The sequence below is a fragment of the Phymastichus coffea genome, unplaced genomic scaffold (assembly GCF_024137745.1).
Source record: "Phymastichus coffea isolate CEN01 unplaced genomic scaffold, Cenicafe_Pcof_1.1 PCOF00164, whole genome shotgun sequence".
NCBI classification, from domain to species: Eukaryota; Metazoa; Arthropoda; class Insecta; order Hymenoptera; family Eulophidae; genus Phymastichus; species Phymastichus coffea.
This window is the reverse complement of record NW_026706975.1, coordinates 325336-350920: the sequence shown is the minus strand read 5'-3', so window position 1 is coordinate 350920 and position 25585 is coordinate 325336. Positions and strand designations below refer to the sequence as shown.

Genomic DNA, 25585 nt, shown 5'->3' with positions numbered 1-25585 from the left:
GCGCGACAATTTACCTTCGTCCATGGCCTTTTCACTCACTGGTTCACACGGCGAGCCTCACTCGACATACTCCTCGCGCACGATCACAACGTTAGTTGAATTCACCGAAAATGCACACACAAACACAGTGCCGATCGCCATGTCCCTCGGCGAAGCTGAGCGTGAAAAGAGAAGACGCAGGCGCCGTGAGAGCGAACTTACCCTCGTGGTCGGCCATGTTAGTTGTTGGCGGAGAGTCGCCGTCGGACGTCGTCATGACGACTGACCGGCACACCGCGCGACCAGGCAGCGACGCAGCAGGCTCTCTCTGCGCTCCCTCGACGCTTTCTCTGGGCAGCGGACGATGTCGATCTCGCGGCGCTTTTCAATGCCCAGCGACGGCGTCCGTCGATCGCGACGTGGCCGATGCGACGGCGGACCGCATCGCTGTCGCTGCACCACGTTGCGCGCGAACGCCTTGGCCGCGCTGCCGATCGATATGCGTCTGGCTGCTGCTGCCCCGCGCGACGGGAGAGTCGCCGTCCGTCTTCCGCGCGATCGTTTCCCGACGGTCGCGAGCAAGCGGCGCAACTTGGCCGGGCGGCTCGCGGGTCGCGCGCACGACTCGTGGTACGCGAGAGAGCACGCGCGGCGATCCGGCGTCCTCGCAAGCTCGACGAGCGCGCGCCAGCACTTGGTTGCGCGACAAGCGCCTCCGAGCAACTCCGCTCGGGCCGTGCTCGCGCGGCTCGTTAACGTCAACGTTGCCAAGGACTTGCCCCGCACGCGCGCGCACGCCGAGAAAACACGAAAAAGGAGAGGAGCGCGCGATGACGCGGCGAAAGAGGATCGAGGTATACGGTGGACGGACTTTTTTCTTCGTTTTTCTCTCGAATTCCGCCGCGCGTGGGTGCGCGAGGAGAGGGGGGACGTCGCACGCGTCGATTCGGTATCGGCCGGTCGCGCTTCGCGCGATTTACCTCCGCTACGGGGGGGGGGGGGGGGCGTAAGCCAACTCGACGGACTCTGCTTGTCGTCGTCGCTGCAAATCCACGAGTTTATTTTGCGACAAGTCGACGCGATTTTGAACGGCGCTTCGTTCGCACGTGTCTGTATGCAACGACAAGTCCGTCATGATGGAAGCTTTGTGCCTTGCGATCAAAACAAGGTTCGACTTCGCACGCGCGAGCCTCCGCTGCATTCGGTTCTCGCGACAAAGGCGCAGGGGCTTTGCCGCTGGTCGACGGCCCTGTACTGGCGGCGCCGTCCGAACAGCTGATAATCAAGCGCACTCGCGTAGTCGCCGCAAGGACGCACAGCACGGCGAACGATCGACGAGTCGCAGCCGAGCATGGCCTTGATCAACCGTAGCCGCGTCTTCGGCGACCTTCTGCAGGTAAAGTCGAACCGTCGCTAGCCACCTCTCTCCGTCTTGCTCGTTGCCTTGACCCTTCGCGCGGCACCCACGCGCCGCCGACATAACCTCTCTCCGTTGGCGCAGAACCGAGCACACCCGAAGCCAGCCGAGCGCGGGTTTTGAAATCGGCGCGCTCTGATAGCACCTTATTTGATCGACCGCCCCTCTCTTTCTCTCTCTCTCTCTCTCGCTCTCTCTCTCTCTCTCTCGCTCTCCATCTCTCAATGTTGCAGGTGGGACGATCTATTACAAGGCCGTTCGCCGTCAGCAGGGCGACGCACTCGCGGCACGAGAGTTATGTGGAAACCAGCGAAGCTCATGGGGTTTGTGTGTACTTTTTCGATTATTAAGACGTTAATTTTTTTTATTTTTTCCTGACGATTGGCAGCGAATGTTGTGACGAGCGAAATGATTTTTTTTTTCAGAGATTTTAAACGAAATATATTTGTTTGAATGGCATGTTGTGGGTTGTTTGTATCAAGACGATTTGATGCGAAAAAAGCTCTCTTGTACAAAATAGATTGTATTATGACAAATAAATTGATTTTACGGTTTAGTTAAATTTTGTTGTGCGATGTTTGATCAATTATTACAACAGTTGAAGGATAGACTGTGATCGACAGTTTCTATTTGAATATAATTAATCACGTTTGATTATATAGACTTTGAATTTTTTGTATTCGCAAAAAACGTTATTTATCATTATTTTGTTTTTAACAAATGTTGATCAATTGACATTTCGATATCTGGCATATTTTTAAAAAGCCTGTCGCGCATTGAATCAACAAATGCCGTACAGCGAAATCACATTTACTTGCACGGCTAGGTTTCCCTTTTCCAAATGCATTAAGCAAATTTGCTCTGAAAATATTCACACTCAAGTTCCACTTGTCTTTTGTCTACGCGCATTATTAGTCGAGTTCGATTAGCATAGCTCGACAATGTCTTGCGAGCTGACTCGAGTGAAAATCGTGGCTTTCCAGAAAATTCATTCGCGTGGATTAACACAATGAAAAATTCGCTGCGTAGGTGAGGAGAATAATGTTGAATCATCCGAGGACGAGAAATTCGCTGTCGCTGGAAATGATGGGCGCTCTGTTGCAAAGCCTCGCAACAGACTCTGAGAACCAAAGTCTTCGCTCGATCGTCATCTCTGCTGCGCCTGGCCAGATATTCTCAGCTGGGCACAACTTGAAAGAGCTGGTTAGTTGAGCGTATGCTCGTTTGGGACATCGAGCGGGGGGAAAGAGGCGACCTATCGGTGTGCAAATGTATTTGTACTCTGTGATTCTTATGCATACTTTATTAATTCGTGGGCAAATATTTGAGCTGTTTTCCTTGGCCAAAAGTCATCGCTGCTCGCACAATCACGCAATACCGTTCGAAAAAACGACTCCGGACGTAGCTCTGAAAAGTCAATTGTATGTACTTGTTCAACGTCAGAGATCGAGTGACGGCGAGGACCACCATCGCTCAGTGTTTGAAACGGCTGCTCTGTTGATGAAAGCAATATCGGACAGTCCGGTGCCAGTAATCGCTGCAGTCGACGGTCTAGCAGCTGCTGCCGGTTGTCAGTTGGTTGCTGCCTGCGACATTGTCGTTTGCACGGAGAGAAGCAGCTTTTCCACCCCAGGGTAACTGATGCAACGCACTTTTAATCTAATTTTACTCGGATGACGGTCAAAAATGGGTGTTTCAGGGCAAACTTTGGCATATTTTGCTCCACGCCGGGTATCCCGCTGGTCCGAAACGTTCCTAGAAAAGTGGCGGCTCACATGCTTTTCACAGGGCTTCCTATCACAGCGATTCAAGCTTTCCAGGCCGGTTTGGTCAGCAAGTTAGTGCCAAACGATGGTCTTGGTAAATTTCGATTATTTTTCAACGCAAGGCTCTTTCATCAGCGTGTCAGTCCGTAATCCAGATTTTCATAATGTTTTAGAACAAGAAGTCAAGATAATCACCGATGCTGTCAATGAAAAAAGTCGGTCAGTAGTGAGACTCGGTAAAAGGTTCATCCAGGAACAGCAAGAAGTAGACATGGATACAGCTTATTCTCTCGGTACCGAGATTATGGTTAATAACTTGAAATTGAAAGATGCTCAAGAAGGCATCAAGAGTTTCAGTGAAAAACGAAAACCATCGTGGTCTCACGATTATGAGAAAGCATCCTAGTATTAATTATTAATTTCATAAATAATCATTTTGAAATACTTGTAAAAATGTATATACTAATATTCACATGTTTTTTATAAGTAAGGCATGTCTTTTTAAAAATTATTATTAAAAAGGTTCTTATATGAATAGATTATTATTTTCTATACGATAGGTATCTTACACGACAAATATATCACAATATTTGCTAAACTTGAGAAATAATTTGAAGTAACATACAAAACATGTTGGTAAAAAGTGTCATAACCGTAACTTTTATTTGCTATAGTATTTATAAATGTAAATATTTGTTCAAGATTTTTGGATAACTAATTGAAATTTGGACTTACTATTATATATGTGATAGCTTATCACAATATTTTTGACAAAATTATTTAATTTATAGAATTTTTCGGCACTTTCCTGACTTATCGAGTGCGTATCCCGATGGACAATATCCTGGTCCAATAATGAAGTATTGAAAATTAATCATATTTGTGTCATCAGCGTGACCTGGTAAATTATTATTCATTGTGTGTTGATCTCTATGGATATTCATAAAGTTATTTGGATAATCATCGGCTCTGCGATAATCAAGGATGCTGAAAACTGTGTCTCTAGACTTATCCAGCAACTGACAGAACAAAAAAGTATATTTTATTTTAAACATTGGAAAGAGATTTTTTTTAATAAGTAGGAGTTTAATGTGGAGTACAACAAAATTTTTTTTTATACTTAAAACTAAGCTAGAAACCACAAAAACATGTTATAAAAGTTATCAATTTACTTACTTTCTTAATAAGTAGAAGGGAAGATTCCAATTCTTCTCGTGCTATTTGAAAACTATCAACCACTTGTCTATGGACACAAAGTACTAATAAAAGTAAAACACAAAGTTTCACAATACTTCGAGGCATTTCGACTTTTTTTTTATAATGATGGTTTTCAGAATAACAATTATTTTTTTGTGATAAAAATATTCAAAATTTCACAACTTTTAAGCGAGCTTTTCAAATATATTTCAACTTTGAATCAGTCGAAACAACTTATTGTGGTTTTTATATGAATTTACATGCTACAAAGCACGAAGTAATTTTATTTTTTCTTCAGAAGTTATGTTTGATACGTTTCTACTCTAAAGCTTGGAAGAACTACGAAATCGGTTTAAAAACTTATGATAGCGAGTTATTGAAGTGTAACAAATGCAAATGACAGCTCTTTATATGCTAAAAATGACTTATCTAACTATCTCCTGATCAACTGAGATAACGATAAGTGTTGAATTTCATATTTTGAAAAGGTTTATTGGTTTTTCATAGTAATAATGCTTAGAATATTTTCATTCGAGTATTTTTATCTTGAAATCGAACGTTGAACTTTGGCTGATGTGGTAGTTAGAATTGAACAATTTCAATCGAAATCTCCGTTTGAAAGCTTCAAAAAATGACCTACGAATTATTAATTATGACCATTAATTTGATACGATCTTCGTTTTCTAAAATTTACTCTTGCTTTGTACTGTGTATATATTTATTTCCGCATGGAACAATAATTCAATAATCATGTACTATTACAACGTAATTTGAAAAATAAACAGTACACACACTAAGTAGCCGCAAATCCTGAAATGATGTAAATTATAATTTAGGAAAGGGTATGGCAAGTTTTAGTGATAATATTTGAACCATATCAATGATGTTTTAATTTTGAATGTTATTTTTATCAAACATCGCTTGATCATCCAGTGCGTCAGACGTGTTGCCATGCAGATATTAATCTGAATTATAAAAATAATTCGACTATCTTCATTATTTGAAGTACATTGTTTAAATAAAAAAAAAATTTCAAAGTAAAACGCAAAAAGTGAAAGTTGAATGCATTTCCTAACTTGTTTCCTTGAACAAATTTCCACGGTTAATTCTGCTAACATTTATTACTTGCTTAAAAGAGCGTCACGAGTGGGTTATTTATATCATTTATGTGCACATATAGTTTTTACCAGTGGAAAATCGAAAATGCTAACAAACGATAAGTGCAGATAAAACCAATCAATTATTGAAGAACTTTGCGCAATCGTCCACGTTTATCTCGCAGATATTTTGGCCTCCCATCGGAATTCAAACGTGGAGGAACATTAATGATACTCCGCTTCGAACGCAGGGTCGAATCATCGGTTTCACCATTATCCGTAACACTCGTTTGATCACAGCCAGAATTCATTTCTTGATCGAGTTCTAGCAGAAGTTGTAAATTGTTTTTCGCGACATCGTTACTCGATCTTTGTTGCCCATTTTCTGACGAGTCTTTCATTTTTCACGGCTAATACTACTTAGAGCGTTGCTCGTCTCTGATTATTTCAGTTACGTACGATGCTGAATCAATTGGTCTTAAAACCGAGCACGAAAGGTCAGAGTAGCACAAATTACGTATGTATAAAATTTTTCAAATTAAATACGACGTTTCACTCATAAAATTCATTGAATTAGAAACAAAGGCTGTTGGATTGGTCGCTGGTGAGACACTAAATATCAGCCTGCGGATCGCCAAGGTTTAAAGACATATCTTATCTGTTAAGGTAATGGATTTTTTACAAATGATATGACGTTTTTTAATCATAAAATATATTATTATCGCTGAATAATTTCTTCTCTAGACTAGCTATAGCTCATTTTCTAAGTTATCTGTATTCCTTACTAATATCTCATTTTAATGCTCATTTCTAATAATAATTTTGTAAACAATAGCTTTCTAATATTCATTTTTTCTTGTTATTACTGCATTTGCAATTAACCTTAAAGTGTTGACAACCTTCAAAATTATTGTTATCAAAATTACAAGTTAAAATTTTCCGCAACACTTTAATTCAGTCATAACTCATACGAAGTTAAGTAAATATTGAAACAAAAATGTCTTTCGCAGATAATGAAGATAAAAAAGTAGTTGCGAAGTGAAGATTTTACAATAATCTCTCGATTATTAGAAAATGGGAACCTACTTAAGCAAAAGGTATAAAAATCGTTGCTTTTAGTAATTATTGGTGAAAATTCAATCATCTGGGCGAAATATTGAAATCTATCTATATTGAGCTTTTATAAAAAAAATATTCAAAATAGTGCACAGCTTTAACGCATTCACTAATAACAATTTTTACTCCTAAAAAAGCGTACTACAACTACCTATAATAGTATTAATTGTAATGCGTGCCATTATTATATATATGTGTGTGTGTGTGTGTGTGTGTGTGTGTGTGTGTGTGTGTGTGTGTGTGTGTGTGTACACGTATATATATATATAAATTGTGTGAGTGCATATGTGTACACACACACACACACACACACACACACACACACACACACACACACAAACAATATGTTATATACTTATATACATATAAATATATTTATGTGTGTGCGTGTGCGTGTGCGTGTATGTGTGTGTGTGTATATGTACATATATACATATATTGAAGCAAGGACTTATTATCATCCTTGTACGGTCGAATCTCTTTCAAAACTTGCTGTACGAGTACAACGAATGTAGCCACCGAAAATTGATAATAAACACGGTAAACCCATGTGTTTGAATTTAAACGTTTAATATGACGTTACCCATAAGAAATACATTGTCCCCAATTTGAAACACTTCTAAACGTTTAAATTCAGCGACAATGTATTTCTTATGGGTGACGTCACAATTGCACACTTAAAACGTTTAAATTTAAACACATAGGATTTTGAGGTTTTGCCGTGTAAAGGCTTCGTGAAATTGTAGCTTTATCGCTTTCGGAAACGCATCTCTTTTTCAATTTTCACTTGCTCTCAAATAGTATTGTTAGGGTTTATGAAAGATGCAATACAAGTAAAGTTGATTTTTTTTTTTATTTTAACATGCATGTACAAACGAGTATAAAAGATCGTACGGATATTCTATTAGCGAAAAATAGCAATAGGAAAAGCCTACGGGTAATAACAATCTCTAAAGAATAGCGTGAAAACAAAAACGCGCGTGGTGCGTTCAGTTGTCGTCGAGTCGGTTCTCGGCTTCGTCCTTCTCCATGACGAAGCGCGCGACCCTGGACGCCTTGTCGTCCTTGTCGTTCCTCTTCATCTGCTCCATGGTCTCGACGGGAGTGGACTTGGCGTCGGCTTCGGCTGTGGCCGCGCGAGCATCGCCTGCAGCGGTAGCAGCAGCCATCTCGCTGTCATCGCGACACGCGCGAATCGACGGGAGCATGGGGCCAGTGGTGAAGCTGTCCTCGAGAGACTTGAGGCGCATCATGCTAGGGTACATCATGTGTCCTCCCATGCTCACGGGGTACACTCCGCCACTGGCCATCGGCGACGATTGCGAGAAGGCCGCTTGCGGCGTCGACATCATCATGGGCCGCATCGAAAGGTAACGCATCGCTGTTCCTGGTGCCAGAGCTTGCGTTGTTGCTCCCGGTGCTAATCCTTGCACCGTCACTCCCGGTGTCGAGCCCTGAATCGTCACTCCCGGTGACGATCCCTGAATCGTCACTCCTGGTACCAATGTTTGTACTTTTACTCCGGGTTCTGTTCCTTGCAATTTTACTGCTGGTGCTAACTCTTGTATTTTCGTTGGTGCTGTTACCTGAAACAATTTCAAAATCAGCTTACTTTTGCTTTTTGCTCCACGAGTGAAACGAAAATTCAGGGAAAGAATTGATCATTGAATATACTGGAGGTATTGAAGTTTAAATCGCGCTATTTATTAAACGTCTACTCAAGATGGTCCACGTTCGATGTAAAAGACCGGATTGGCAATAAAAAGTGCGTAAAAATTATAGCGCGATCGCTTTCATTCTTGGATCGGAAAACAGCTGAATGAAGATCAACCGATCGTTCGATAAGAGGCAGTTGGTCGACTCACGAGCATATTCTGTCCAGAGCTGGCGGCGGAGTTCCTCTGGATGTCGTGCAGGAACTTCATAGCGAGAGCCTCGTTGTTGGCGAGCGTCGACGCGTCGGCGGATTTACCGATAGGCCCGCTGTGACAGGTGCACTCGACGCCGTGGAGATGGTGGGCATGAGTCGGCGGCAGCACCGGGTTTGGCAGAGGCTTGACGAGGTGAAGTCCCTGGCCGCCGTGGAGGGTGGGCAGGCCGTGCAGACCGTGCAGACCGTGTTGGTGGAAGTGAAGCACCTGACCCTGAGCGCTGATGGAGGAGGTCGGCATCGGGATCACGCTGGGCATCTGGGGGATACAGTTGCCGGTGGGCGCGTAAACGACCTGCTCGGGCGGCTGCACCAAGAACGCGGCTATTTCCGGCTCGCAGGGTATGTCGATGTTCAGCGTTTGCGTCGTTGGTATCAAATCCGGCTGATCCGGTAGCGGATCTGGCTGCGGTTCCGGTGTTGGCGGCGGTAGTACCGGCTGTTTGTCGCTGCAGTCGACCACTACTGGCTTGTTGTCCTGGCGCACTTCCACGCAGAACGTCACGTCCTTCTTCGCTCTGTCGACCTTCTGGCTAGATCCTGCTTCGGTAGCTCGCAACGAGTCCAGGTGTTGGTCGACTGGCTCGATCGCCTTGGCGTTGATCGACTTCTTTAGGGGACTGGCCGCGGCCATAGCCACGCAAGCCACAATTACCAACAGACGCATTGCGGTGAGGTTGCTCTTGTCCCCGTTAACACTGTGCACTGCAAGGCACTGATGCTTCCGACGTGCCGCTGCAGGGTATTTAAAGGTGGAATCGAGGCCAGACCAAGCAGCCGGATTTCATCACTCGGCGCCCGAAAAGCGCGATTTTGTTGTTTTTTTTGTTTTGGGATGCGTGCTCGATCGAGTTCTTCGCGGTTTCTTCACTCGCGGTACGTCCTCAATGCTTAGCGCGATGCGACCACTTATTTTGCTTTTTCGCAGAGCTTGCGAAAGGTAACGGTGTCACCATCGATAAATTGTTTGAATTAGACGTCATCTACCGGATTTCAGTCAATTATATCGTCAATTTTCTCGTAGATTTCTTAAAAATGAAGAATTTTTATGTGACAGGTTCGGCAGAAAGTTTAGGAAAATACGAATTGTTTTTCATATACAATGATAAATAGAGCAAAAGCAAACGAAAAGAAAACTGACTCTATTGTCAAATTTTTTATTATCCATATATCATTACAGTTGGTCAATACATTTTTCTATATATACATTTTTTATGAAAAAATTGGCATGCCAAAAAATTCAGCTTTCCCCTTTTTTCAGCAGGGTATTTTCGATTTAAAAATACGCAAATTCTACAGCTTAAAACCGTAATTCGTAATTAAATTATTACAAAAGATCTAATTAAACAGATACATGACTAGATTGACATTGATTTTAAAAAATCACTTTGTATAATACAAATATTTCTAGAAATCTTCGCTCCAGCATGCATTAGAAAAATATAAAGCATTTTATTTTATTTTTGAGCTTGTAGTCTCTATTGCATCAATTAGTCTTTTCGCGTAAAAATTTTCATTTTTACATTTCAAATAATCAGTGTTGTTAATATTTATCACAAATAATTACTCAAATCAAATAAATTTCATACAGAAGTTTCGATTCCAAATGCGAATGTCTTTTTATCAAGTACGGTTATTTTACTTTGTTGATATTTTCTTGTAGTTTTAGTCTGATTGATTTCAAATAATGTACCACTAAGAACGATTAAGCATTAAAATTTATCAAATTGGATTTGATTTTATATCCGTCAAGTCTATAAAATATTTTCCTTTTCTTTTTCTGTATCTTTGACGATGACAAGTCATTCTCTAACATGGCAAACTAGCATAGTGCATGATCAAAAACAGAAACAAACTAAGTTAATAATTAAAACGACAAATAGGCAAAAATATTTTTTTAAGATATTTTTCGTCATAGAATTATTGTAATAACATTGAAATACTTGATAAAATTTTAAAAGCGTGAGCTCATTTATTCATATGTTCATATATACAATTTATAGATATTAAATTTCCGTGAAAAATAGTCTTTCAATGTTTTCCCTACTCAACAAAAGTATCACAAAAATGTCATGTCTTACAAAACCAAAATCAATCTTGAAAGTTTTGAAATTTTGAAGATAACCAAGACATTTAAAAAGTAACCGCTTTGTTACTTATAACTTAAATTTTTTTAAATCGCTTATGAAAATGAAAATGTCCAAGTAGGAACCGATTATGGAATACAAGCGAAATTATGAATTTCGTTAACAGGCATTTCTATTTGAATGAATTGAAAATAGCTGAAGCATTTTAGTTAGAAATTTCTTTTATTTAATCGCGATAAATTGATGAGTATAACCAGTATACACGCAAACTTTGTAAATTAAAATAAATTTGACATACTTGTTCAACTTATGTACAATTGCGTGCATAAGTTAGTTCCCACCCTATAATAGATTGATCTAAAATTCAAAGTTTTTTAGCTCCGTCTATAATGGATGTAGAAAAACTCGCGGGGACTCATTTTAAAAAATAAAGCAATACCTTTCATATTTCATTGATTTTCTTTTTAAATTGAAAATCGCGTTTTTTACATTAAAAAAACTGAACCATTTTTTTTTTTACCTTTCGTAAAAATCACCTTCTAACTTTTAAACGAGTAAGTCAATTTTTTTTAAATTAGATGAAATAGAAACGCATTTGTCTCCTATTGAAAACGAGCGGGACAGGATCCATTTTTATCGAGTCAATAACAAGTTACGTTCATTTTTTTTAAACAATCTCTTTTTTTTCAAGTTTGATTATCTTCGCATATACAGTATGGAAAAAAACTCCAAAGAAAATATGTTTACTTTTACATATAGAATAAGTATTTACTAAAAAAAATTTAATTTTTGAAAAAAAAATATTGTAATATATTCTTATACATTTAACAATTGTGATGACAATTTGGTTGGTAATGGATTTTTTGGAGCAAATCTCCTAAATATTATAAAATAGCAATGTTCTTTTCGTCAGTAACTTGACTATTTTTATTAAAAAAAGTTTGTAGAAAAAAAGTCTGATAAAAGATTAAAAAAAAAATTATTTTGGAATGTATTTCCGTTGTCGTTTTGTTAGCACGAGTGAACCCAATTCGTAAAAAACTGCTGAAATAATAAATTCCATGCGCGCACAGCTGTCACTCAAGAACATTATGCTCAACTGCATTTCGACATAATTTTGCAATGCTCAGTTAGTAGTCCACCGAAATAAATCCAACGACAATTGTTAATTGTTCGTAGCGCGTGGGCGATGTAAGAGGCAAGACTGGTTGAATAATTAGTTCAAAATGCAGACTTTTATTGACAGTACAGCGATAAAGAGGATGCGAAATTCCATAGAAAATATAAAAAATAAGGGGCAATTTTGGAATTAAACTACAAGTCTCGTCACGTTGGAGCGGGCGTGACCACAATTCTTGCTGGCTTTTCAAAGTTAGTCGATTCGGTGACGCTCGTCGGAGTTGGCATATCCTCGATCATCTCTGCCATCTTTTCGTTCTTCTTCTCGACGTCCGCGGTGCTAGCAAGCTTGATCGACTCCGGCTTTAATTTGCCCCGAGCATCCGTCGCGTCGACAGTTTTCCGAATGGTGGTCGGCACTGTGGCGAGCTTGGCACTTGGCGATTCCGACGCGACGGAAACGGCTGCCTCGATCTCCTCACCGGCCATCTCCGACCGGGGCGACCTCAATTCCACGTCGACGTGCGACGGCACGGCGGTCCACTTGCTTTGATCGAGACCCGGATTGAGTGCGTCGTCGCCTTTCTCGGTCACGTAAGTCTCGCCGACGCTCATCAGCGGCCCAGGAGGCAGGCCCGACCTCTGCGTCGGCGGCTCGGCCTTCGCCGTGAGAGGCTCGAAGTGGATCGGTTGGGCAACGTCGTGTCGTTTGTCCTGGGACGCGTAGTGGTAGCGATGGGGTTTGCGGGCGTCGCGAGCGAAATTCTCCATCGCCTGGCGCACCACGGACTTAAGCTCGCTGTCCGACGGCGAGGGCGAGTCATCGAAGGCGTCCGCTCGGTAGACCACGAACAGACGATCCCTGCCGGGACTGGCGCGGCGTGCTTCCTGCAAACGTAACATAAACGTAGGCGTCGAGCGAGCTGCAGATTGGCCTAGTCGAGGGAAAGCGACAGTCGGCGCACCTCCTCCGAGTCGTCCTCGTATCCGTCGGCATCCCTGACGTACGGCCTGTAGTTCCTGTATAAGTTAGCCGGTGGACCGGACTCGTCGGCAAACGGCAGCGGCTTCGCGGGAGGCTCGTCGGGCTTGTCCGCGTCCGAGGATCGTCGGCCGTTTTTGCCGTACGCGGCATAGTCGTCGCCGGCGCGAAGACTCCTGCCGCATCTGCAGGAGCCGTACGGCCAGTCGTAGCCTGGCTGCCCGTACGAGTCCATATAGTTGTCCGTCGGCTCGTCGTAGGCATAGGGAATGTACGCAGTTGCGGCTCGGTGGTAGAGCTGCGCGGGAGGCGCGACTGGCTGGTAAGGCCGCACCGCTGGCGTGGGGTACTGTCGAGCCTGCGTCTTGGTCGCAGGCGCCGCGTACGGGGCTGCGGTCGGGTGCGGCCCGTACGACGGCTGAGACTGGGCTGGTTGGGCTGCCTCGGCTGGCGCGTACAGCGCGATCGAGCTGCGAAACGGCACACTGTTTATTCCTTGGGCTGACAAGCGTTTTCGGGATTAATTCGTAATCGAGACTTCTCGTTTACGAAGCGAGGCCGACTGTCGCCGGAAAAATCTAGTATAAAGAGCACCGATGAGAAACGCGAGACTCACACTGGTTCCGCGAGTTTTTCCGGGCAGTCGCCCGGGCAAGTCGGACACCCGTGGGCTCTTCTATGCCTGGCGTGGTGGTATCCTTGCGGAATAGCGTCGGCGGGCAGCAGCGCGCCGCCGAGCCCGAGTGCAACGAGAAACAGCGATGCGACCCTGCGCGCCGTCGCCATGATCGCGCGATTGACCGGCAGAAGCGACGAGTGCGCTTTTTTATGAGCCCCACTGGTGCCGCGGAAGTCTGACATTCGCTTGTTTGTTTGATGTCGGCTTTCGCATAACAGGCGCGGACGCGCTGCCGCTCTCTTGTTTCAAAATATTACGTATTGTTGCAGAGATAAGGAGAACGACGAGTTCATATCCCAGAGGACGCTGGACGTCGCCAAGGACGTCATGTCGATGATTCGGCAACGTGAGTGAGCGTCGGCGCAACGCTGTCGATCCACCGGGAGCCACCGAGCAACGAGCGCGATTCAGATTCCAGGGAAGAAGGGCTGTTTCGGCGCTCGGGACGCGGGATGCTGCGCGACCACGTGCTTGACTCGCTGCGGAAGGGGGAGAGGCTGCGGATCGCCAACGGCCCGGACTCGGCCAAGGAGTGCGCGGCCGCCTTGCACCTGTTCCTCGTGCAAATGAAGTCGCCCTTGATACCGCGCAGAGTGCAGCAATTGCTGCTCGGTAAGCCGAACATATCGGCCGCCTCCTCGTCGCTCCGGAGCACGCGACGTTGATTCGCGCTTGCGCAACCGATCCAACGGTCGCCCGAATGTTTGGCGCGCGTGAGCCGCAAGCCTCGAACAATTACGCTTCGTTCATGGCCACTTCAGCGCCGTTTGTCCTTCGCCTTGTAAAAGTTTACGCTGGTCAATCGATGTCATTTACTATTCTTGCAATGACGCCGATAACTTTTGCAATTGAATGCTTCTGTTTTGTTAATTGCAAAAAACAATTGATTTTTTGCATTTTACAAGGAAAGTAAGCTTCATCCTTCGCCTACCCTATACCGAATCAATGAAAATTGATTTCCAGGTAAAAGTACTTGACTAATGTTACTTTATTCACAAAATTAACTATTCAAACTCTTTTGGCAATCGCGTAAAAAGTTGACAACTGGTGGAATGGTCACACATTTCAGCTGACAATCCTGGAATAGAAGCACAAATGATAGCAGAAGATGCGCTCGGACTGATTCGCCAAGACGTTTCCGGTCGCCAGAGCGAGCTTCTACGCCATCTGCTCGAGCTTCTGAGACATTTAATAATCAATGCGACGTTGTCGCAAAGAGCGGACACTCGATCGCCTCCGCTTGCTGTCATATTTCTTCCAGTTTTCTTCAACCTATCGGTTATGATTGCCCAATACATCTTAAACTAATTATTCATTAACGTGCGATAAAGCGATAGTTCCAAAATAACGTTTAATACGCTGTATTATGTAATTTGCTAGACAATTGATATAATGGAGTGGCGACGAATCGCGACAAGGTTAAATGAGCTAATAATCGAGGCCCCTTATCACTTGAATCGTCAAAATAAACAATCTGATGCAATTGACGGTGGCGTTGCTCCCGACCAGACGATCTTGATGGCCAGGCTCACTTTGTACGATCCACTTGTGAGAGGCGATCAGAACAGAAATGATGGTATATTCTTAATCGACTGAAAAATAAAACGAAAAAATCAATTTAAACGTAACGCATGTTGTCATTACTGCAGATCAAGTTAATGACGAGACAAGACAATACGATCGCTACTTGCAACGTCCACTTGCAGGCAGACTTCATCCAGCTATATTACGAGTGAGAACATAAAGGATTAGGATATTCAAGTGAAACTACAGCAATATATCTTACAATGCATTTTCTTTATTAAAAAAATACATATGCTAACGACGTAAAGATTTCTTCAAAATTTTCATCGCCAGTTTCATCTAGATAATTTTGTCTAGTTTTGAGAGAAACATTTAACGAGTCATAAAAATACATACAATAGACTTACAAAGATTCGCGCCATTCGATATTTTACGCGTAAAACAATCACGTACTATACAGAAACACGTATAGTGTTGCAATAGAAAAAGAGTGAATAATAATAACTAGTAGTAGTGACAATAATAATAATAATAATAATAATAATAATAATAATAATAATAATAATAATAATAATAACGATAAAAAAGAGGAAATACTTGTTTATAAAATACAGACGTCTCAATAATGATTGTTCTGTGCAAGGTATTTGTTGCGACATCGGCAGTTTTGTTTGTCAATCCAACGGAAGAGAATCGTCACGAAACACTTTTAAATTCAACAAAAGTATGAGTTATCATACTTTGTAACGTTCAATTTAAACTCTGAATCGAATACATTTCTTTCTTTAGTTTACTTAAAGATACGGGAAAATTATTTAATTCGATAACAATTACTTTATCATAGTCAAAGCTTTGATTGTGGTATTTCTAATGGTTTATTAGCAACTTCTAGCAGTTCTGTCCACCACGTCGCTCGTTCTGCACCACCCGGATAACACCGAAAGGCTTCTTCAAGACGTTCATAAACCTATACATATATTTCGATAGTTATCAAATAAACTCAATGTATCCAGAAACTATTGGATAGACAAACCTGAATCATTAATTACCTTTCCATCTGACATGCCCAAAATAGAGTTTAAAACGAAATCTGGTGGGGCTAGGGCATCAGCGATTGCAACAGCCTCTGTTTTCAATTCGCTACATAAGTTTAAGATGTTTTCCTTTACAAAGTCAGCCATTTGTGGCCCAGTGCAATAACCACCTAAAATAATACAAATTTACATTAAATGATTCACTTGATTTTCGTGTTGGATAAATAAGTGTTGTTATAAACCTTGATAAAACGACGATAAATGTTTGTCAATGCAAGTTAACGAATATAATAATACCAAATTGTTCAGAACAACTCTCAAACTTCTAGCATCAGCAATTGAAGGAAGCAAGTTTTTGATTCGCATTGTACAGTAGTGCAGAACAATCATCTGATAGAAAAACAATTGTTAATTACGTCGCATTCTAATTTTTCATTATTGCATGTGCTTCTCAATAATTACCTCTCCATAAGCTCTTGATAAGTTTGCTGCCCGATAGACTTGCGTCCTACCGCGAGCAGTAAAATTACTTGCTCCTTTACCAAGTTCTTCATCGCATTTACGTTGTGTTTCTACGATCAGCCAAGTGATTAGCCATTCGTAAGCTTCTCGTACAACTATAAGATTAAAAAAAAGTCAAATCAATGATAAGTCATCAGATAAGAATGTTTTATAGACTCTCAATTGTCTTGCATGTCATACATTCTAAGTTTATTTTTGGGTACTTCTTGGAATCGAATTTCTTTCGAATGATAGCTGGACCTTCTATTAAAAATCCGACTGAAGCCAAAGGACCAACAATCGTTGAGCCATTTTGCAAGTTGTTCCACTGCCTTAATATCCAGTTACTTGTTTGTTGAACAAGTACATTATTGTCACCTTCGTACGTAACTGTCGGCTCGTGATTAACAGCCATATCACCCAAAGCCGCAGCTAAACAACAGAAAGTAATGCTTTATTGTTTTTTTTGTTTTCAATATTAACTATTTTAAATATCTGAGTTACCTTTGTGGTATCCGTGACCACCGCAAGCTTCTCTGCATTCTCTTATCGCGTCTCGACACGTCCAAGTAATTAACGGCTTGATTGCAGACACGATGCAGTGGATTTCAGACACAATTTGACTCTGAAATAACAAATTTATAATCAATACTACAAAATCTCTAAAATAAATGCATTCAACTGAACAATATCATCGAATATTACGAGATTTGGAATATTTGCTCCTTCCATAGACTTTTCGACATTTTCTAAATATACATTTGTGAACTCTGACATGAAAATTCTGAACACACAGGCGGCAGCTAAGTAAGGAAATAGTCTCCATTGCTGAAAAAAGAGCAAAACACTTAAAAAGTCGTCCTCGAAGATTATCTCAGTTTAACGACTAACTAATCGGCTCACATGAAGTTCATATTCGATAATGGGCGTCTCGTCAGCCGAATCGACGTGCGAGGTGGAAAACTGTTTGCGTACAGCAGCGTATCTAACAGCTATGATGACGGCTGCGCCGAGCCTGTTAGTGGACTCTTGGCAAATGCCCATCCGACCAGCGGATAAATTTTCCAGCACAGCGCCTGCAATCCAGTGTCAGTAAAGGCAATTAATACGAACGAACGCCGGCATCAGTAGCGCGATTATGGGCGCCTACGTCGTACCTAAAATTCGCTGAGGATCTGAGAAGGAGCTTTCATATTCACCCTCCGCATTGACGTCTCCCGTTCTATTCAACAAATTTTCCTTTGGTATCTTGTAATTATTGAACATTATGAAGCCGTTGTCAATGCCATTGAGTCCGATTTTCTCGCCGAGGTCGCCAATTATCACACCGGGATAAGTTAGATACGTCTTTGGATCCCTCACGGGTACAATGAAGGCGTGTAATCCGTGGCGCGACTGGTGCGTTATCAATTGGGCGAAAACTATAGCTATTGTCGACGTTTTACCTATGCAAATTACAGTTTCAAGTCGATAAGATTGCGATAATATTTAGTGGAAAAAACAGGGGAGCGGGGAAGGGGAATCGACGTTTACCGAGATTGCCAATCCAACACTTGGCAGCTTGAAAGTCTGGCGTGTGCAAAACGAAAGACTGGCTACTTGGATCGTAGGTCGCTGTTGTGCGCATCATTTTTGTATTGCTCCCATGACCTACTTCCGTGAGAGCAAAGCATCCTAGCGACTGGAAAGCGACAATTACAGCTCAGCGACTCTCGAAAGCGTTCGTTTCAAGTACGGAGAGCATATAAAAATAATAACGACCTGCTTGTTCCACACAGCATGGAAAATGGGATGATGACGCTCGGTGCCCAAGCTCAGCAGTGTGTTGCCGAACAGATAAACGCCAAGCGCAATTTTGACCGATAATGCCGGGTCGACCATGCAGGTGGCTTCGTTCAACGTCATCATAAATCCTGTCTTCTCGTGGAGACAAAGACAACAGATGAAAAAGTTATCGCAGATAAGTCCCTTCGAGCTTATTCATAAGTTCACCTTAACGCCGTAGCTCAGCTGGGTTACATTCGACGGCACGAACTTTTGGTGATGTAGGCGCGCCAATCGGCGGGCCGCGCGCCTCTTCTGCTCGTCCGCGCTCGGTGTGACGTCGAGGCGCGGATGAAACTCCGGATCCAGCTCCATCGCCCTCCACAGTTTCATCTGTAAAATCGTCACGCGGAGATTCACTCGCTGTCATCGCGTCGGCGGCTGGAGCTCGCGAGAGCAATCGAAAAGGCCACGCGCGGCAACGACAGCCATTGCGATTGCTTCGCTCGTAACGGTATTAGTCCAAGTCACGCCGCCGGCACGATCGTTCGCACATTCGGTCGAGCGCTGAAAAACGCTTATCGGCCTCGCGCACCATAAATGTCCGAGTTGCCGCAGCGGTTTTCCACGCTCGATGAACCTGCCGCTCGCGACTGACAAGAGAAAGGGAGCGACCGGTGTACGCACCTTGAGTCGAATCTTATCCGGATCCTCCAGTAAGATCCTGAGCCTCTTCCAGCAGAACGAAGCCGAAGCGCGGTACTTGTCGAGCTCGCTACCCTGCGGCATGTCGTCCAGCCACCTGATGTCCTCCTCGAAAATATGCCTCTGCGGCACTTTGGAAACTGGCGCTGGCATGTTGTCCACGTTGTCCTCTCGCCTGTGGCCAACGCGGAACAGAATAAGAAGCGAAAAAGTACGTTACGAGCCAAGTCAGCCCCCGTGCTGTGCCTCGGAGAGCGGCACGTACGCGCGCCGTCGCCGAGCCGCCGCCGTCGTCGCCGCCGCCGCAACCGCCGCCGACAACGAAATCTCGCGATTTGGTCCTTTCGACAAGCGTTTACACGAGCGAAGACACTCGACAAGCCGGACTGACTGCGAGTCGTTGTGCGGCCAAACAGCGAAATGACATGTCGATATTACGCGACAGCGAGGGCGCGTCACTCCACGGGACACTTATCACCGTCGAGTAGCTCGGGCGCGCACACGCACTCGCTGCGATCTGCGGAAAAACGATCTCGATCGGTCGACGCTCCCTCCGCGTTGTACGCGACGAGCGCCAGCCGTAACACTCGACTATTAACGTCGACGTAGCTTTTCATCGAACACGCTGCCGCGGACGGTTGAGCACTCGGATGTCAGTGTTGTACGGAAGTTGCGCAGACGCGCGCAAAATCAGCCGACGGTCACGTGCCGAAAGCCGAACTCACGGCTGTCCTATTGGAGCCATCGCGTCACGGAGCAGGAGAGCACAAACTGTAGCGTCTCATCAGTCGGCGATTCTTTCTCAGAATTCGTAGCTCGGAAGAGCCTGTAGAGAAACTATCGGTTCGCAGGCATGCGCCATGTCTTTCTGCGTTGTGTCACCGCGTCGAACGGTCGGGGGAACGCTCTCGGGCTTTTCGCACGTCGTCGAGCCGTCGTTTTCCGAACGAGTGCAGCTCTTTTGTGCGACAGCTATCGTAAGTATTCAATGAGCGCACGCACGCTGATAGTGAGCTTTCGAACACGCGTACGTCTTTGCAATGCTCGAGAAAACGCGTTCAACATATAGGAAACTCGATTGACGACGCAAGTCTGACAGAACATCGCAGCTCTCGGAGCCATCGACTCGTTGATTTCACGGTAGCTCGCATCGACGTGAAATCGTTTGCCCCGTCGCAACGAGCCCGCAGCCGCGAGCACGAGATCGATATGCGCTTGGTTTGCCATCGACTCGCGAGCCGGCGCGCCTAGGCGTAACTTGCACAAATGGTTCAATTACACGACCAGTCGCACGACAACTCCCCCTACGACGATGGTTTTCACGTGTTAACAGCGCGCTGCGTCGACACGTAATGCCGTGCTTTTAGCGAGAAACACGAGCGTGAGCTACCAATAATAAAACGTCGCGTGGTTTCCCCGTAACGGTATTGTACTCGATGATCGTTTCCTTGCTCGCGATTATTTATTTATGTAGGCGCTAACTAATGGAAGGAGGAGCAAAGATATAGCTTTTTCGATTTGAAAAATAATTAGAAATGTTTATTGAGCGTTGACGATTCAATTGCGATTTGATCTGAGGATCAACAAAATGCGGAATAATTTTTTGAACTACATGCACGTGCTTGCTCTTTAATTGAGGCTTTTGCAATACATAATTTGCACGACAGGTACGATTTTGTGTCCGATTGGAGAAGTGCATTAGTTTACATTTGTAAATGCCAATCATTTTATTGATGTAAAATTAGTTATGTAAAGAATGGATTGCACTGGCATAGACATTTGTGGATATTGGAAAAACGGAAAACTTCAAGGCATCGGCTAGTATGTTTGACTGATAAAGTATTTCTTAGCAATTTCTGATAATATTAAAAAAATGACTAATTGAAACGAAATTGATATACTGATCACTGTAAATCTATGGGTTGACTAATCAACAACTGAGTCATAACAAATGGAGCAACTACAATCACGAACAGTGCTCCAAATTTAAGCAAAAAAAACGATTAACCCTTCGAGGTTATCCTTCTGAATTCGGAAACACTCGTATCCTCCCAAATCCTGCGACTCCAAGTCAATTACTTTTTTATGGATTATCGTACTTTAATGGGTTCTCGCCAATATTACGACGGCATCCTTTAAGTAATTGATTCTTTTCTTTGGAAGGATCTTATTCAGTCATATTAGCCGGTGCAAAAAAAAATTCTTACCTCAAATAAGTATATAAATGTACTCACACGTACAAGTGTGTCACCCTTGGCAATCAGCTGATCACACCAGCGCGATCCCTTGTATCCACTTTTAGTACTGACAAATTCGAATGACACTTTGTCGTATTTACAAATTATTTAAAGATGAACGAAGCACTTATTGGAAGAGGAGAAGCGCGGGAGTGCGAGCTTGTTCTGTCGCTGACCACACCGCAAAGAGCGCGACAATCAATCAGAAACGAAGAGAGAGCGGCCTCGTGTCGAGTCTTCATAATGTTCCTTCCTTTTTCCTTATCCTCTTTTACGCGCCTGCGTAACACACGTGTCTGCAGATATCTACTTTGCCGACTGCGTGACGGAATAATATTCAATAATAATCTCGTGAAAGTCAAATAACTCCTTGAATTCGTATCGATCTCTATTTGTTTCTGATTACCGTGAGCTGGCTGATTTATTGTTGACGTTTCGACATCGTGATAATTAAATGATAATGCACCGGATACTCGTGACTGCATAGAACGAGTGATTTGTTGAATCGTATTTAATTGTTGAAAGTTTATCGGTAAGTTTTTTGGTTTTTTTTTAATAACTTAAAGATTTTGAATTGTTGAATCCATTGTTACAATGTTTACGAATGTTTGAGATTTTTCATTATTTCGAATATCTCAAGCACGCTACAACTTAACCTTCAAAACAAGTTTATTGTTTAGTTAACTTATTATTTCGAAGATAAAAATGATGTTTCATTGATTTGTATTCTTATTTTGTTTTGATAATTCTTTAGTTTTATTGTTTATTTTTCATTTCCTGTAAAAATCTAAAATCTCGACGAGTACCTCTTATTTAATGTGAAGATAGCCCTGCAAATATCTTTTGCTGGACACTTATCTATGATTATGAAATAGTTGTTTGCCCATTTCACAAAATGGTCAAAGTAACTATACATCATTATTGTGGTGACTGAGGTTTCCTTTCTGCTTTGTGTCCCAACCAAGTTTTGATGCATAACGTTATAGTAGTCTCATTTTTTTCAGGTAATAATGGGTAAACTAGAACTGCAACAAAGCCTGGTTGGACACAAAGGCAGAGTATGGAATGTTTGCTGGCACCCTGCTGGTGAGTCGCTTGCCTCTTGTGGAGAGGATAAGACCATCAGAATTTATATGCATGACAAGTCAAAATGGACGATAAAAACCATTTTAACAGAGGGTCATACTAGAACAATAAGAGAAGTGTCTTGGTCGCCTTGTGGCAATTACATTGCTTCTGCAAGCTTTGATGCAACGGTTGCAATTTGGGATCAAAAATCAGGGCAATTTGAATGTAATACTACCTTGGAAGGTCATGAGAATGAAGTAAAAAGTGTTAGTTGGTCTGCTAGTGGCCAATTGTTGGCAACATGCAGTAGAGACAAATCTGTCTGGGTTTGGGAAATACAGGATGAAGAATATGAATGTGCTGCTGTCATAAATGCCCACACTCAAGATGTCAAAAAGGTATACTTATTCATATTTTAAAATATTGAATCTGATTTAATCTAACAGTGTTTTCATAAATTTTATTATTATTCAAATTGGTAGGTGCGGTGGCACCCACAGAAGGACATTTTGGCCTCAGCAAGTTATGACGACTCAGTAAAGATCTTCAAAGAGGACACAGCGAGCAGTGACTGGATATGCGTGTCAACCTTGAATTCGCACGCATCGACAGTTTGGAGCTTAGCATTTGACGCTAGTGGAAACCGACTTGTAACGTGTAGCGACGATAAAACACTGAAGATTTGGCAGCAATATGAGCCAGGCAACGAAATGGGGATCGAGACGCCAGACAACGAACCTGTCTGGAAATGCGTCTGCACGTTGTCGGGCTTCCACTCGCGAACCATTTACGACGTGGACTGGTGTAAGAAAACGGGTTTAATTGTAACGGCTTGCGGCGACGACATTGTACGCGTATTCCGCGAAGATAGCGATTCCGACAAGCATCAGCCGTCTTTTAGTCTTGTGTGCACGATGGACAACGCGCACACTCAGGACGTTAATTGCTCGCAGTGGAATCCATGCGTGTCTGGTGTCATTGCCTCCTGCAGCGATGACGGAAGTGTCAAAGTTTGGCAATATAGCGACGACTAATTTATGTAAAAAAACTCTGTATATTTGGAGAACATATATTTTATTGTTATTTTCTATACCGAACTTGTACTTTAGTTTCATTTCACAACCCTCGCTCTCACTCCTTATCTACCAATTCAAAATTTATCGAAGAAACTTTTAGGAAATCACAATATTCGTTGTTTCAGGTGGAACGTTAAATGTTGGCCAGTCTCTCGCGAACACTGCAACGTCAACTTTCTCCAATTCAAGCGCTAAACATGAGCAGTTTTTTGATAGAAGGAGTACCATTGAAACAGGTGGTTGACGCTTTAGTGTCTTTCGCCGACACTTCGTTGGCAGCATCGTGGGACAATGTTGGATTGCTGATTGAGCCAAGTGAACCGCGGAACATTACTCACGTTTTATTGACAAATGACTTGACGGAGGACGTGATGCAAGAGGCAGTCGAGCGTGAAATTGACATGATTGTCTCGTATCACCCGCCAATATTTGCTCCTTTAAAGTCCGTCACCACGAAGACGTGGAAGGTACATTTCCGGAATACGTGTGTTGAAATTTCAATTTGTATTGACCATTGCATAACGTCTATGAAAATGAAAAAAATTGCAGGAACGTGTTATCGCCATGTGCCTCGAGAAGAGAATAGCACTGTACTCCCCGCATACGTCCTTCGACTCGATTCACGGCGGAGTCAACGATTGGCTTGCTTCGGCTTTCAATTTTAAGAAAATCCGTCCGATCGAACCTAGCGATGATCCACGAAATGGTATGGGAAGGATCCTCGTGCTAAAAGAGGAAATAAGTGTCGACAAAGCGGTACAGTTGATCAAGAATCACACTGGCTTAAGTCACGTTCGTTTGGCTCGCGCTAAGAGCAACAGTAAGCTTCGTGTATTACTCTGGTAATCTTTGTATCGAAAGTTAATGTAATAATTTGTCTTTTCACGTTGCAGGCGATTCGATAAGCACAGTGGGTTTGTGTGCCGGCTCAGGTGCTTCCGTTCTGAAGGGTTTATCGACCGATCTGTACGTGACCGGTGAAATGTTGCATCACGACGTCCTCGACGCCGTTCACCAGGGAACCAGTGTCATACTAACTAATCACTCAGATTCGGAGCGTGGCTTTCTCACTATCTTTGCCAATGAATTGACTAGGCGACTCAAAAATATTGTTCTCGTCAGTGTCTCGGAGAGAGATGAGGATCCACTTAAGATCGTTTGAATCCATTGAGTTTTCATTCACAGCGAAGTTTTCACGTTGAAATAAAAAAATCAAAGAGAAAATATCTGGTTTTTAAATTTTAAAAATAACTTTCTTGGCGCGTGGTAAAAAAATGTTGTATCTATTCAACAATATGATAAACAAGAGTAACCATAAATTACTTGCCAGCTCTTGAATTATAGCTGAAATGCATCTGTTTAAAAAATTAGCAATTTTTCAAATAGCATATCAACGGGGTAAAAATAAATATCGTTCCAAACATAAATTTCCTGCAAGCACAAGAAGCAAAACAAAGCAAAAATTGTGGACGTCCCAACAGACCAATTAACCGCCTCGAAAAGAGAAACGATCCGAGCAAGTCGCAATCGTCGGGCCATCTAAATAACTCTTGCCAGTAAAGTTTTTACGGAGAGAGAGAGAGAGAGAGAGAGAGACGCATGGTAGCACACTCGGCGAAGCGAAGGTCCAGCCGGAACACGAATGCCCCTTCCAACGCAGTGTCCCGAGGAACGTTTGGCCAGCCAGATCTTTCTCTCTCTCTCTCTGTGCTGTATATATATATATGTATATATATATATATATATATATATATATATATATATATATATATATATATATATATATATATATATATATATATATACATCCACGCGAATGCAACTCTGTCGTGAGAGAGTTTATTGTTGTGCTGCTCGACGCCTCGTGCGCTCGCGCGAGAATCGATCCGTCTGTGTGTGTGCGTGGAAAGTTGTGATTTGCTCTGTCGAGAAGGAGAGAGAACGAGGGAAAAAAACGAGAGATTCGCCGTCACAGTGTAACGGTTGTACGAGTGCCCGCTTGCGCGCGACTTGCCGCTGATTCATTGAAACGCTGTTTGCTGGCGCGATTAGAGCCGTCCCCGCGACACCATTGCTGGGATTTTCAAACGCGAGCAAGCTCCACGCTGGCGACTGAAGCGTGTGCTTTCAAGCGGAGTCGGCGACGATCGCGTTACTCGCGCTTGCCGTTAGGGCGTCGATGCGCCAACGAAACGAGCGACCACGATCGCGCCCAGGCGGAGAAGCGAAGATCACGAATGCCGCGCGCAGAGGTCTCGGCGAGGGACGCCCCCGATCGCGAGGAGACCGAGCGCCGCATACGAACTG

General features: G+C 43.2%; 5 protein-coding genes across 14 annotated transcripts; 3 read left to right on the top strand and 2 right to left on the bottom strand.

Moving 5' to 3' along the window:
- The first annotated feature begins 1135 nt into the window (after positions 1-1135).
- Positions 1136-3697, top strand: LOC131672979 (enoyl-CoA hydratase domain-containing protein 3, mitochondrial). Of its 2 annotated transcripts, none has more exons than XM_058950588.1 (6): positions 1136-1375; positions 1630-1719; positions 2426-2599; positions 2840-3030; positions 3096-3256; positions 3336-3697. In XM_058950588.1, the coding sequence occupies exons 1-6, from the start codon at positions 1331-1333 to the stop codon at positions 3566-3568; spliced, it is 894 nt and encodes a 297-aa protein (XP_058806571.1). In that variant the 5' UTR covers positions 1136-1330; the 3' UTR covers positions 3569-3697. The 2 variants fall into 2 exon arrangements, with proteins under 2 accessions (XP_058806571.1, XP_058806572.1); XM_058950589.1 differs by having other exon boundaries at positions 1630-1723.
- Positions 3698-3808: 111 nt separating this feature from the next.
- On the top strand, positions 3809-15161 carry LOC131672980 (uncharacterized). 2 transcript variants are annotated; one of them, XM_058950591.1, is made up of 7 exons: positions 3809-5953; positions 6034-6122; positions 13639-13715; positions 13781-13981; positions 14439-14647; positions 14750-14945; positions 15019-15161. In XM_058950591.1, exons 3-7 carry the CDS (start codon positions 13697-13699, stop codon positions 15111-15113), a joined length of 720 nt encoding a protein of 239 aa, XP_058806574.1. In that variant the 5' UTR covers positions 3809-5953; positions 6034-6122; positions 13639-13696; the 3' UTR covers positions 15114-15161. The 2 variants fall into 2 exon arrangements, with proteins under 2 accessions (XP_058806574.1, XP_058806573.1); XM_058950590.1 differs by lacking the exons at positions 3809-5953; positions 6034-6122 and adding an exon at positions 6437-6553.
- LOC131672977 (uncharacterized) lies at positions 7519-9187 on the bottom strand. Its single transcript, XM_058950583.1, has 2 exons — positions 8438-9187; positions 7519-8158 (listed from the first exon to the last, which is right to left on the bottom strand). The coding sequence occupies exons 1-2, from the start codon at positions 9167-9169 to the stop codon at positions 7562-7564; spliced, it is 1329 nt and encodes a 442-aa protein (XP_058806566.1). The 5' UTR covers positions 9170-9187; the 3' UTR covers positions 7519-7561.
- Positions 15162-15215: 54 nt separating the features above from the next.
- Positions 15216-21325, bottom strand: LOC131672976 (peroxisomal acyl-coenzyme A oxidase 3). 5 transcript variants are annotated; one of them, XM_058950579.1, is made up of 14 exons: positions 21105-21325; positions 18880-19072; positions 18421-18585; positions 18190-18345; positions 17962-18109; positions 17586-17873; positions 17332-17504; positions 17134-17256; positions 16933-17053; positions 16630-16860; positions 16390-16544; positions 16170-16317; positions 15943-16097; positions 15216-15860 (listed from the first exon to the last, which is right to left on the bottom strand). In XM_058950579.1, the coding sequence occupies exons 2-14, from the start codon at positions 19048-19050 to the stop codon at positions 15738-15740; spliced, it is 2157 nt and encodes a 718-aa protein (XP_058806562.1). In that variant the 5' UTR covers positions 19051-19072; positions 21105-21325; the 3' UTR covers positions 15216-15737. The 5 variants fall into 5 exon arrangements, with proteins under 5 accessions (XP_058806562.1, XP_058806563.1, XP_058806565.1 ...); XM_058950580.1 differs by having other exon boundaries at positions 21132-21325; XM_058950582.1 differs by having other exon boundaries at positions 21138-21325.
- On the top strand, positions 19722-24495 carry LOC131672978 (probable cytosolic iron-sulfur protein assembly protein Ciao1). Of its 4 annotated transcripts, none has more exons than XM_058950587.1 (4): positions 19775-19874; positions 23404-23745; positions 23828-24098; positions 24172-24495. In XM_058950587.1, exons 2-4 carry the CDS (start codon positions 23416-23418, stop codon positions 24438-24440), a joined length of 870 nt encoding a protein of 289 aa, XP_058806570.1. In that variant the 5' UTR covers positions 19775-19874; positions 23404-23415; the 3' UTR covers positions 24441-24495. The 4 variants fall into 4 exon arrangements, with proteins under 4 accessions (XP_058806567.1, XP_058806570.1, XP_058806568.1 ...); XM_058950586.1 differs by lacking the exon at positions 19775-19874 and adding an exon at positions 21429-21666; XM_058950584.1 differs by lacking the exons at positions 23404-23745; positions 23828-24098; positions 24172-24495 and adding exons at positions 22139-22600; positions 22685-23293 and having other exon boundaries at positions 19722-19874.
- The last annotated feature ends 1090 nt before the right edge of the window (positions 24496-25585 follow it).